This window comes from Myotis lucifugus, unplaced genomic scaffold (genome assembly GCF_000147115.1).
Source record: "Myotis lucifugus unplaced genomic scaffold, Myoluc2.0 scaffold_184, whole genome shotgun sequence".
Lineage (NCBI taxonomy): Eukaryota > Metazoa > Chordata > Mammalia > Chiroptera > Vespertilionidae > Myotis > Myotis lucifugus.
In genome coordinates this window covers 2,530,803-2,540,597 of record NW_005871232.1, presented here as the reverse complement: position 1 = coordinate 2,540,597, position 9,795 = coordinate 2,530,803, and the positions used below count along the sequence as shown (strand labels likewise).

Below are 9,795 nucleotides of genomic sequence, written 5' to 3'. Positions count from 1 at the left end.
AAAGTGCACTCACACTGAAGTTTAGAGTAGGTTTTAAGGAATCTCAAGAGAAAGGAAACATGATTATCTAAAAAAAAAAACCAAAAAACAAAACACACATACACACACACAAAGAAAAACTCAGTGATAAAATTCTGAAACGGAACCTCTTACCTTGCTTTAATGATTTCACGTAGGACTTCCATGAACAATGTGAACACATTAGAAATAGCCACTTATTTTTAAGTATCAGTTTTATTAAAAAGTGCATTTTGATTAATTTACGATCTAGGTAAGCTGTTGTTAAGATATCAGTATACTCTCTGGAATAATAACTTTACAAAGATTTAAAACAAACCAAATTTTAAAAGCCTTTTTATTTCCTTCACCATTATTGTTTTACAATACAAATATCACCTTGTGAATACACACAAAAAAAATAACCCTACGGAAGATAATTCTGCTGCACGTAAAATACAGAATGGATATATATAATTCTTCATTCTTAAAAAACTATTTTGTTCTCCACATTGGCAAGTATAGAATAGAATACTTCCCCAAACATCCTTTTGTTAGGAGCAAAACTTAGAATTACATGCAGTTTCTGCACAAACATATTTTAAAGAAATAGATCTCTTTTTTGTTGCTCACCAACAAAATTGTCATGAGAGTATGGATAACTAATTTATAGCTTTCAAGTTTTAGTTAAGTGATCATTTTCAAAACTCGCTTTAAAAAAAAGAAGTATTCATGGCTGTTTTCACTGTAGAGTTAAAATTGAACCACCAAATAGGTAAAATAGTGTAAGTGGGCCATGTCGTTGCCGCAGGCTCACAATATGAGAGACGGCTCTGACTTTCTGATTACCCATCCCCCCCTCCCCCCAGTCTGTAATTCAGAGCAACTGAAAAGCCATAAGCAGTCTTCTGATTTAATTTAGCTATAAATGCAAAATTTAGTAGTGTATACATACATTTATATTTTCATGGAATACTTTAAATAAAAACATTTTTTTAAGATTGCCTACTGACCATACAATCAAGACAAGAAAGGCACTAGAAACATAGACAAATTTCTCTCCCAAGAAGCATTTTTAAATTTTAACTCTTCTCTTTGACATGTAAAAATCTTGAAATTTGGTTTTCATAACATCATTTGAAAAATAAAGTTAGGAAATACTTAGAAAATCACTTTATAACAGAATCTTTTTTTTTTTTTGCACTTTTTGACACACTGTCTCTGCTGATTTTACAAAACCCAAAGTTACTAAACCTTTCTGTGTCTGTCATTTTTATTTGACTCGGTGCAACAGGTAGAAAGATTTCAGAATCAGACCCCATTCAGGTACTTAGAAACCTTCATAGAGACATTTGCTAGAAAATGGCTTACAGCCCAATCTTTGGGGCAAGAGATATGAAAAGTATGTTTTCCCAAGAAAAATAATACGCTTTATTTCCAGATGTGACTGGAAAAAACAGAACTTAGGATACAAAAGCTTACATTTATGCTGTTGCATCATATACAAAGGAACATGGTGGTTGTGGGTTATGTAAATCCCAGACTTATGAACAGGAAATGTGTACAGTGCATGATAGGTTAGATTTTCTTTATTGTTGTCCAACGCAGGTCCTTTGGAGAGAAAAAGAAGATCACAGTGCTGACCAGGTAACTCAATAGGTTAAGTCAAGGTAACCGTTGAAAGATAGTGGGATTAGGGAGGTGTTTATTTTATGGCATCTTCTCTCGTGGAGTTCTTAGCACTTCGGACAGGTCCTCGTTCCCCCACTTTGCACAGCTGTTATGTGTCATTCACCAACCGGCTGTATTTAACTGGCCTACTGAGGTGGACTACTGGCCAGGGGAAGGGCCAATGGTAAGATCGAGGTACAATTCCTTGGACATTCTTTTCAAAGTACTGAAATGGCTTGTACCACCACACCCGGGCCAAGAGGTTCATCTGGGAAGCTTCTTTGAGCACCTAAGACAATAAAGAAAGGAAAGACCAAGTCAGTAAGAGCAATTAACTTGTTCCAGCCCCAAAGGGAATATACGTATTTTTCTCATGACCTTTCACTTTAAGATCAATTTTTTTAATATTAAAATGCACAAAGGGTCCCAGACTGGCTCCATGTCCACCCTCACCCCAGTTCCACAGTCACACCACCATTCTACACTTGGCACTCATCTGCACACTGGGAAACACCCTAGTAGAAAAACAAGTCACTCCAATTCCAGGAGTGCAAGGAAAACCTGTGGCTTACTCAGCCTCTTATCTAGAAATAAACACCTCAATTAGCTTTTTAGTTACTCACTCTTCTACAATGAAAATGGACAAACTTAATGATAAATATTAAGCTGGTGAGGGGCCAAGGGTAGGAATGCAAATCAAGCAACAGGTGGGCACAAGTTAGTAAATATTTTCAGGGACAATGAGAATGTGGTATTTGTTTAACAGGATGCAATCTCCTATGCCATTATTAACACATTTCTTGGTCATTTTTTATTTTTAAGTGGATCAGCATCACAAAAGATAACATAGTCATAGTTGACTATCTCTTAAGAAAAGAGATAACTAAGGCATCTGTAGATCCTTTGTACTATTCCCCTGCCACGTCAGTAACACCAACCCAGGAGCAAAAGACGCGAAAATCAAATGGGGGAAAGCTCACTTGCTGATTGGCCATAGTGTGGTACCACCAGAAGAGTCTTGTAGTGATGTAATATGCCACCACCACGTCCACAGTGTAGTGGTCATGCGCTAAGAGAATACAGAAGATTCCAACTACGCTGAGAAGCCAGCAAATCCAGTGATACCACCAGAGTCGTCGAGGGGAATCTGAAGAGAGGAGAAATTTGCAATAATCCCACTATTCAAGTACCACTAAGGGCACCCAATCACACCTCTACCACCATTGTGAGTGCAATTTCCTCATGTCCTTCCTTCTACAAACCTCTTGGACTATCAAATCTTTAGCTTATCTGTAACCAGTGTTAGAATAGGAGCATCTTACTTTATAAAGCGTTTTTACTAGCAATAGTAATTCATATTTGGCTGTTATTTGACTCATATAGTCATAAATACAGTTTAAAAGGACAAATAAGGACAGGTTAATGTATCATGATCTATTTTTTTAAAAAGCTGTTCTTGGACATTTAATTTACATGTAAATAATTTGGGGTTAATTCTCTATACAAAATCAATCCTTTCGATCCATTAGATCCTTATACATGGATTAATTATAATTGATATGACTGTCTTATTTGCTTTCCAGTCTGTGCAACCATACACTACTCTGAGTCTTTGAGATTTCCACCTTCTCAAATACAAATCAGAGAAAATCCAAATGCCTGGGAATTCCAGTCCAAGTGCATTCCCAGCGGTAGGGCAGTGTCAGATACTAAACACTGTCTGTGCCTCCACTGGAAAATCACCTGAGGGAAGCACCAACATCTCCATTATTGTGGGCCTGTCAGCCTTGTTTTCTCAATAGATGGTCTGAAATTCTAGGCAAAAAACAGTTTGAATGTGGTCTACCTGCCCTCCCCATTCCAGGGGAGAACTTTCAGGATTTTATTAGGTTCTCAAGGGGTCCAAGAATCAATCACTCATTCATTCAACCAATATTTATTGAGCATGTACAATGTGCCCGGAATGAGAACTGCTCTAGGCACCGACATCAATGTACAAAACAGGCAAAAAGCCTGCCTTTATGGGGAGATCCCTTCCCAGTAGGGAAGAGAGACAATAAAAAATAATTATAATAAATAAGAAAATTATATACTATGTTAGGGGTCTTAAATGCTATGGAAAAATAAAGTTGAATAGGATAAGCAGGGTCAGAAGGGTGAAGGGTGGTTTGCAATTTTAAATGGAGGGTCAGGGTAGGGGTCTTAGTGTATGTATTATTCCATTTCCAGGAAAATTTGTATTTGATACCTTAACAACATAGTAACAAATATTCATTCTTCATGCAACACTATTATAAGTGTCCATCTATTTTAGTTTTTAGCTCCTCTCCCTCACCCATTAAATATCAGTATCTCATTTTAAAGATTTAGAAACCAAGACTTAGAAAGGTTAAATGTTTTTCCTAAGGATTCAAAAATCAGTGTTTGTGACCCAATATAGCACATTGCTTTATTATCTTCCGGAAGGATAAGGCTTAATCCCATGAAAGGATTTCAGGTACCAACCAGCAGGGGCCAGAAATCCCTCCTCCAGGCCCACTGACATCAGACCCATTCTGTTCCCATTTTCTGAGCCCAGTTACATCCTAATACAAAGGCTTGATCACGCCCTGACAATTCTGAATAGACATTGTTAGAATTTGCTCTATTTGGTCAGTGTCCCAAAGCCCATCTTCTATTCTTCTGTTGTGTCCCCTAGCTTAGTTTTTCTTAAGACCAAACCTGGGCATTCACCCTTCATTCTACCACCTGTCTTCTGAACCTCCACAATCAATCTGACGACCCTTCTTGGTCAATCTCCCTCTGGTCCTTCTACTTCTTTCCATCTCCAATGCCATCTGGTCGTCTGAGCCACCACCATCCTGTACTGGATTACAGCAGCAGACTCCTAACTTTTCTCCTGGTCTCCAGTCTCCTCCCTCTCCCATCCATCTTGCAAGCTGCTGCCAGAGTGGTTTCTCCCTCCAGAAAGGATAAGGTGACACTGCCCCGCTGGGACAAGCCGTCAGCAGGCACCCCATCTCTGACCGATGGGAGGTCAGATTCCTTCTGCTGGCTCACGGCATGCTCCGTGACCTGGTTCCTACTTAGCAGTTCATTCTCACTCCTCAGCAGTACCCCCACTATAAATTCCAACCACGTTAAGCTTCCAAGGGGCCACACCATCCCAAGACATCCCTCCTGCAATGTGTGTCACTCCTCTGTGGTATCAGCAACCTGGCTCACTTGTCACTCTATCATGGAACTGCCTGTAGAAGGCTCACTGGGACTGTTCCTAACAGTAAAATATTGAACACAACTGAGTTTTCTACAAGTAGATAAATGAAAAAATGTAATCTGTGGTTCATGTGTAGTACTGAAATATAAATAGCAATTAAAATGAACTAGAGTCTCATCTCAAAAACACCACTGAGAGAAAAGTGGCATGATACCATTTGTGTAAATTTTAAAAACCAGAGAATAATATAATACACAAGTACAAAAACATGCATGGAAATGATATAGGAAAATGGGAGGGGGGAAGGGATGAAATGGAGTAATCATATGTGAACACTTTATTTGCTTTTGTGTTTCATAATAAAATATTTTAAGTGCATTTTTTATAGGAACTTTCCCATTTAGTGTCTGCCTCCTTTAGTGTTCCTGAGCCCATGGCCTCTACGATCATGATCCAAAGACATCACTGACCCATCATCACTGCACCCTCAGCTTAGAGCAGTGGTTCTCAACCTTCCTAATGCTGCAACCCTTTAATACAGTTCCTCATGTTGTGGTGACCCCCAATTTCATTGTTACAAATTGAACATAAATAAAGCATAGTGATTAATCACAAAAACAGTATGTAATTATATATGTGTTTTCCGATGGTCTTAGGCGACCCCTGTGAAAGGGTCGTTTGACCCCCAAAGGGGTCTCGACCCACAGGTTGAGAACCGCTGGCTTAGAGCATTGTGTCAGGTGCTTGGAAAAATGGCTACTGAGTGTACACATGATCTTCCATCATCCAGTTAGCCAGGCCCAATACTAGATTTCTGTGTCCTGGAGATTTCCTTCTCATTCCTTCCAGCGGTTGTCACACCCCACAACACTGCAGATGACACAGAAGGAAACAAGACACTCCAGCCAAGAAGAGCAGTTACTCCCTCCCACACATATTCCCCGGTGCCTGCTGTCTGTATGCAGGCAAGGTGGTGAGATGAGGCACTGCCCTTCGAGGCCTCCAGTCTTGCTTCAGCAGACTTGCCCCAGACCCTAGGAAATGGCAGGCAAGACAATTCTAATGGAGCCTGTTGCAGACTTACACTCTTTGATAAATAAGTAGGTGAGTGTGAGCATGACCGTGTGGCCGCTGTACAGATAGTCCCCACACATGTTGTGAGAGCCAGTGATGGACAGGCCGCCGCCAGCAATGAGCTTCATTATTCTCCGCAGTTGGGCTTCCCAGTCTCCAAAAAGCTGGTGGGAAAGAGAAAACAAGATTTATTAGCCCACATGAAGGTGTGCTATAATTACTATTTATATTCAGAACTAGGCTTTGGGATATTGAGATTTATAATAAGAAATATATATCTGGTCTTTGACCCTGTTCCTGGCACAGAGCTTCTAAACCCTTTGGAATTTCCTAAGCGATAAGAAAGATAAAGGTGTATGTGTTATTCATAACAAGCCATTTTCAACCACACCTGAGTTCACCTGAGTTGAAAAGCTCCTAAGGATGTTTGCCAGAATCAACCAGGTGGTGCGAGGGTTGGAGCTTTGAGTCCACTTCCCCCCACCTCTGGCTTAATCACCAATGGCCAATGACTTAATCAATCATGCCTCCGGAACAAAGCCTCCACAAAAATCCCATGGGAGAGGGTCTGGAGTGCTTCCAGACTGGTGAACACGTGGAGCTATCAGGAGAGGGTGCACTCTGGAGAGAGCATGCCTCTTGCCACATATGTTGCCCTGTGCATCTTTTCCATCTGGCTGCTCCTCAGTTACATCCCTTTATAATAAACTTCTAATCTAGTAAGTAAATTGGACTCCTGAATTCTGTGAGCCACTCTAGCAAGTTAATTGAACCAGAGGAAGGGGTCATGAGAACTTCAGAAGCACAGGTGACCATCTGGCCTTGTGATTGGCATCTGAAGTGGGAGAGTAGTCAGTATCTGAGTTCTTTACCTGTGGGATCTGACACTCTCTCCGGGCAGATAGTATCAGATTTGAGTTAAAGAGAGTTGGAGAATTGCTTGGTATCAGGGAAACACCCACCCCCCGCCCGACCCCCCCACCCCACACCTGGTCACAGGTGTGTTCAGGATGGTTATTGAGAGTAGAGGAGACACACAGGAGAGTCTTTCCTTTAAAAACTTATATTAAGACATGACACCCCCCGCCACCTTGAAGACTGGCCACTCAATGTTTATGTTCCTTGGGCAACTCTTGGAAAGAATATTGAGTAGCTTCAGAACTTTCCTGAGCTATTAGTATTTTTTATATTTCAACAGATGCTTACCCATTTTTTTTTATTACTTTGATAGAGAAAGACTGACTGGTTTGGTCTTATTACTGTTGGGTGTGGGGGGCGGGGGGTTAACCCCCCAGGGAAAATTTAGAGGTATATTTTCGCATGCATGGCCTGGAGGACAACTGTTGTATTGCTAAAGCAGCTGAAGATTGAGCCGTCAAATATACAAATAGTGTTTGGTATGTGATTTCTGGGGACCAAAGTAAAACAAGGAACTGAGTAGGATGTACCTTCGATCTTCTGAAATTATATGGATTAAATTGCATGTTTTTCCTTTCAACAAAAGTGGAAAAAGTTTAAGAATAAATTTACCTGTCTCTCATACAAGTCTAGGCTGGTTCCTTAGAGTAATAAATAGCTTGAACAATTCACTCACTGCATTTTTCAATTGCTCTGTCAAATGAAATGTGTGACTGTCTCTATTTTATGACTGTTAGACTCTTTTTAAATTCTGGTTGGCCAAGTTAATCACCATGATCATGTCGCAGCTTTTAACTGATAATATTACAGCTTTGGAAAACATGTTCATATAAATATAAATTCATTATAATTTCCCTTTAAAGTTTTTATGAAGGTTTCTAGTTAAGGCAGGCAGGTTGAACCCACGGAGAGGATATGAATTTCCAGATTCAATGGGATCACTGAATCAGCTCAATAGAAGAAAACAGATCTACACAGCAAGACTCAGCATCATGGAATTTCAGACACACGAGGGCAAAGAAGAAACCCTGAAGCTTCCAGAAATCAGAAACAAGCTTCACATGAAAGATCAGAAATCAGATAATTTCAAAAGCAACACTGGAAAACAGAAGGCTTTAGAAAAATGCCTCCAAATTCTGAGGGAAAATAATTTCCAACTTAGAATTCTATACCCAGCCACATTATTAACTAAGCACCAACTAAGGATAAACTAAAGTCATTTTCATATATACAAGATTTCAAATATTTACCACCTGTGTACTCTTTTTTGGGGAAATTACAAAGGATATGCTCCACAAAAGAAGGACTAAACACAGAAAAAGGAAGAGGATTCGCTAGAATGGCAATAAAAGGTGGGCTGAAAACTGCAGTCAGCCTAGAAAGTGAGCCTCCCAAATGGGCAAGTCAAAGCTCTGGAAAGCTGTCTTGAAGAAGATGAGATTGATAGAACACCCAATGCCTCTGACTATATGGCTGGGAAAGTCACAATGTGGGAGTGAATAAGTATATAGAAAACGAATAAAGCAAAAAGCATGGTAATTACTAATTATACAGGAAACAAAATATTGTGCAGAAAGGGAAAATTATAGGAAACTACATGACTTGATTGGGAATAACATTTACAAAACTGTAATACTGTAAGCACTGAATATTGAGTTAAATCAAGGAGAATCCATGTAATTTCAGATGATTGAAGGTACATCCTACTCAGTTCCTCGTTGTAATTTGGTCCTCCAAATCATGGCTCTTCTACCAACTAGCAGTGTGGCCCTGGAGGGAAAATTACACTGGGAAGACAGAACAAGAAGTGTTACGTCTTGAGAGACCGCTCCACATATTCCGCCCAGGGTTACCTGGTTGCATTCCGTGGAGGCAGGATGGACTGTGCTTACTCCACTGTAAGTGTGACCTCCCCATCAGTAGGTTTCTGGATGTTTGTTTTCTTAAAGTATATTTTTATTGATTTCAGAGAGGAGGGGAAAGGGACAGACAGAAATATCAATGATGCGAGAGAATCATTGATAGGTTGACTCCTGCACTCCCACTACTGGGGATCGAGCTTGCAACCCAGGCATGTGTCGTTGACTGGAATGGAACCCGAGATCCTTCAGTCTGCAGACTATCTACCGAGCCAAACCAGCTAGGGCCTGAATGTTCATTTTTGCAAGAAGAGGTATTTTGGGGGACATTCACATCAACACTTTCTCAGTGGACAGACAGTACAAAGTTGTGAAAATTTAGGTCTCATAGCTACATTAGGATGTGAATTATGGTCTCCTAGGGTCACAGAAAAATCAGTTCTCAGTGAAAATACACCAATTCTTTTCAACTTCTAATGACTGGCTAAGAAATTAAGTAAACTGGCCAAGTCACTTAAGCAATAACCATGCACAGCAAGAAACAGAGCAGAAGGTGGGAATGCCTTCTGAATGAGACAGGCCACCCCAGTACAGTTTGAGCCAGTGGGCCTTTGGTTATTACAAAACAGGTTTCTCAAAGCATTCTTTCAGTGCTAAATCACACCCGGCTCTGTCGTCTGTTCGCCATCATTCAGTATGCAGACAGCCTGGTGCCCTGCCTTTTCTCTTAACTGCTTTGAAGAGCAGGGGCGTTCACTGTGCTTCAGCCCCACTGGCAGGGGAGGGAGAACCTGGGAGCAAAGCTCATCAAACGATGCTGCATACATCAATGGCTTTGGTGCGCTCTGACGAGGGGCTGAAAGTGAGCAGTGAGGAGCAGAAATGCTATTTAATATCATCCTTGTACCTTACTAATGCTTTCTCTTACAGCAGCCCTGAAGAATCAGCAAGGCTTCCTGGGCTGGGAATCAAAGTCTTGACCCTTTGGTGTGTGTAAGCCATTGCACTAGCCACTGAGCAACACCAGCCAGGGCACCACAGGTTTGGAGCAAGAATGGT

The 9,795-nt window shown here is 40.6% G+C and overlaps 1 protein-coding gene across 8 annotated transcripts in view; it reads right to left on the bottom strand.

Moving 5' to 3' along the window:
* Positions 1 to 218: 218 nt before the first annotated feature.
* SGMS1 (sphingomyelin synthase 1) overlaps positions 219 to 9,795 on the bottom strand; it is a 207,417-nt gene continuing 197,840 nt past the window's right edge. For 7 of the 8 annotated variants that reach the window (XM_006096638.3, XM_023760508.1, XM_014462551.2 and 4 more), the window contains 3 exons: positions 5,970 to 6,123; positions 2,649 to 2,815; positions 219 to 1,957 (listed from right to left, as the gene is read on the bottom strand). In XM_006096638.3, the coding sequence (XP_006096700.1) occupies positions 1,778 to 1,957; positions 2,649 to 2,815; positions 5,970 to 6,123 (501 nt within the window). In that variant the 3' untranslated portion in view covers positions 219 to 1,777. The remainder of the gene's footprint in view (positions 1,958 to 2,648; positions 2,816 to 5,969; positions 6,124 to 9,795) is intronic. The other variant, XM_023760512.1, reaches the window with a different exon arrangement.